This window comes from Hibiscus syriacus, unplaced genomic scaffold (genome assembly GCF_006381635.1).
Source record: "Hibiscus syriacus cultivar Baekdansim isolate YM2019G1 unplaced genomic scaffold, ASM638163v2 tig00110392_pilon, whole genome shotgun sequence".
Taxonomy (NCBI): Eukaryota; Viridiplantae; Streptophyta; class Magnoliopsida; order Malvales; family Malvaceae; genus Hibiscus; species Hibiscus syriacus.
In genome coordinates this window covers 569,929-572,135 of record NW_024062720.1, presented here as the reverse complement: position 1 = coordinate 572,135, position 2,207 = coordinate 569,929, and the positions used below count along the sequence as shown (strand labels likewise).

Below are 2,207 nucleotides of genomic sequence, written 5' to 3'. Positions count from 1 at the left end.
GTGATCTTTGCAATTATTATAATATTATAACAATCATTTTATACTTTTAATAAAAATAAAAATATTTTTATAACTTTTAAAAATTTAATAATCGAAATAATTTTTAAACATAATTTAATTATATCATTTAAATATAACTATGAAGCCTCAGTCGTTACATCTAGATTGTTCAGCAAATAGGTGAGAGTTGAAAATTTTCCAATAGCAGCTTCAGTCTTCATCTTATTAAATAAGTCCCTTCGAAACGGGAATCGAATCACATCTTCAAACTTTCGATTCTTCAAATAACAATGGAGTTTCGATTTCCCTCCCTTTCCATCCTGCTTTCTTCTTTACTCTTCTTGTATGTGGTAATCAAAACAGTAAAGAAAATGACAAGCACAGATCCAAACAAGAAGCTGCCGCCAGGGCCATGGAAACTGCCCGTTATCGGCAACCTCCACCAGCTCGTGAAATTCGGGGCACAGCCTCACCAAATCCTGAGAGATTTGGCCAATAAACATGGACCCTTAATGCACCTCCAGCTCGGCGAACTCTCCACCGTCGTCGTTTCATCAGCAGAAATGGCCAAAGAGATCATGATAACACATGACGTCGCCTTCGCCGGAAGACCGTACGTGGCCGCTCTGGATCTGGTCACTTACGGTTTCAGGGACATCGCCATGGCACCGTATGGCAATTACTGGAGACAAGCACGGAAAATATGCACCGTCGAGCTTTTAACAGCCAAAAGAGTGCAGTCCTTCGAATCAGTGAGACAAGAGCAGGTTTCGGCTCTGGTGAAATCTATATCTTCAAACCAAGGCTCGCCGATCAATCTGACGAAACAGATTTTTTCCTTGACGTATAGGATCGCATCGAGAGCAGCATTCGGCAACGTATGCAAAGACCATGAAGCATACTCCTCGGTTGTGGAGAAAACAGTAAGGTTGGCTTCTGGGTTCAAGCTTGCAGACATGTACCCGTCTCTTAAAGCGCTTGAACACATTAGCGCTCTGAGACAGAAATCAAAGGCTCTGTTTGATACAAGCGATAGGATACTTCAAGGCATCATTGATGAACACAGATCTAATCTGAAGAGAGGTGAAGGAGAAGCCAAGGAAGACTTGGTCACTGTTCTTTTAAAGATTCAACAACAAGGTGGCCTTGAGTTTCCCTTGACCGACAATGACCTCAAAGGCATCATTTGGGTTAGTAAACAACATCTGATACTACTTTTTAACCATTCCAGACTATTAAAGAAAAATTAAATGAAGTATAAATTGAGGTTGGTTAATGATCTCTCAGGATATCTTCGGCGGAGGGGGCGAGACGTCATCGACTGCCGTAGATTGGGCCATGTCGGAAATGATGAGAAGTCCAAGGGTGCTAAAGAAGGCACAAAATGAGGTCAGACAGGTCTGCCATGGAAAAGGAGATGTAGATGAAGCAAGTCTTAAAGAACTAAAATACCTATCATTAGTCATCAAAGAAACCTTCAGGTTACACCCTCCATTCCCTCTATTACTCCCACGGGAGAGTCGAGTGGATTGTGAAGTCAAAGGCTACCAAGTTCCTTGCAAGACTAAAATCATAATCAACGCATGGGCTATAGCAAGAGATCCCAAGTTCTGGAATGAGCCTGAAACGTTTAATCCCGAAAGGTTCCTGAATAATTCCACTGATTTCAAAGGAACGGATTTGGAGTTTATCCCATTCGGTGCAGGAAGAAGGATGTGTCCGGGTATATCATTTGCGCTTCCTAATGTTGAATTACCTCTGGCAAAATTGCTTTTCCATTTCGATTGGGAGCTCCCCAGTGGAATGAACCATCAAAATCTGGACATGACTGAAATCTTCGGTGTGACCATGAGAAGAAAAGATGATCTAATCCTAATCCCAACCCCGTTTATCTCCTAAATAATAGTGTTCTCCTCTCCATGTATTGTATAAATAAAGATGTTTTCATTTTCAGAATCAGATTCCAAGAAGAACATACGTTTTAGGTTGCGGAAGCTTTTTGTTCTAAGTAGGCTACTTGTCTGTCAAACTATATTTCTTTAACTAAAATTGTTAGCGCATAAGCTAACAAGCCATGGTGGAGTACTTCACCAAACATGAGTTTTATTTTTTCCCCAGTACCCATGCGGGTCAATTATTTAAGGTATGGGGCCAACATAGAAATTGTTTTGGGAATTACGACATTCTTTTATAATTCATAACAAACT

The 2,207-nt window shown here is 40.6% G+C and overlaps 1 protein-coding gene across 1 annotated transcript; it reads left to right on the top strand.

The window, feature by feature from the left end:
• Positions 1 to 242: 242 nt before the first annotated feature.
• On the top strand, positions 243 to 1,909 carry LOC120123333 (cytochrome P450 71D10-like). The gene is made up of 2 exons (XM_039142257.1): positions 243 to 1,190; positions 1,288 to 1,909. The coding sequence occupies exons 1-2, from the start codon at positions 291 to 293 to the stop codon at positions 1,897 to 1,899; spliced, it is 1,512 nt and encodes a 503-aa protein (XP_038998188.1). The 5' UTR covers positions 243 to 290; the 3' UTR covers positions 1,900 to 1,909.
• The last annotated feature ends 298 nt before the right edge of the window (positions 1,910 to 2,207 follow it).

Excerpts from the sequence above, each read along its gene's own strand:
- LOC120123333 (XM_039142257.1), top strand. The coding sequence starts at position 291 with ATGGAGTTTCGATTTCCCTCCCTTTCCATCCTGCTTTCTTCTTTACTC. Across the intron at positions 1,191-1,287 it reads ACCTCAAAGGCATCATTTGG|GATATCTTCGGCGGAGGGGG; the intron begins GTTAGTAAACAA and ends ATGATCTCTCAG.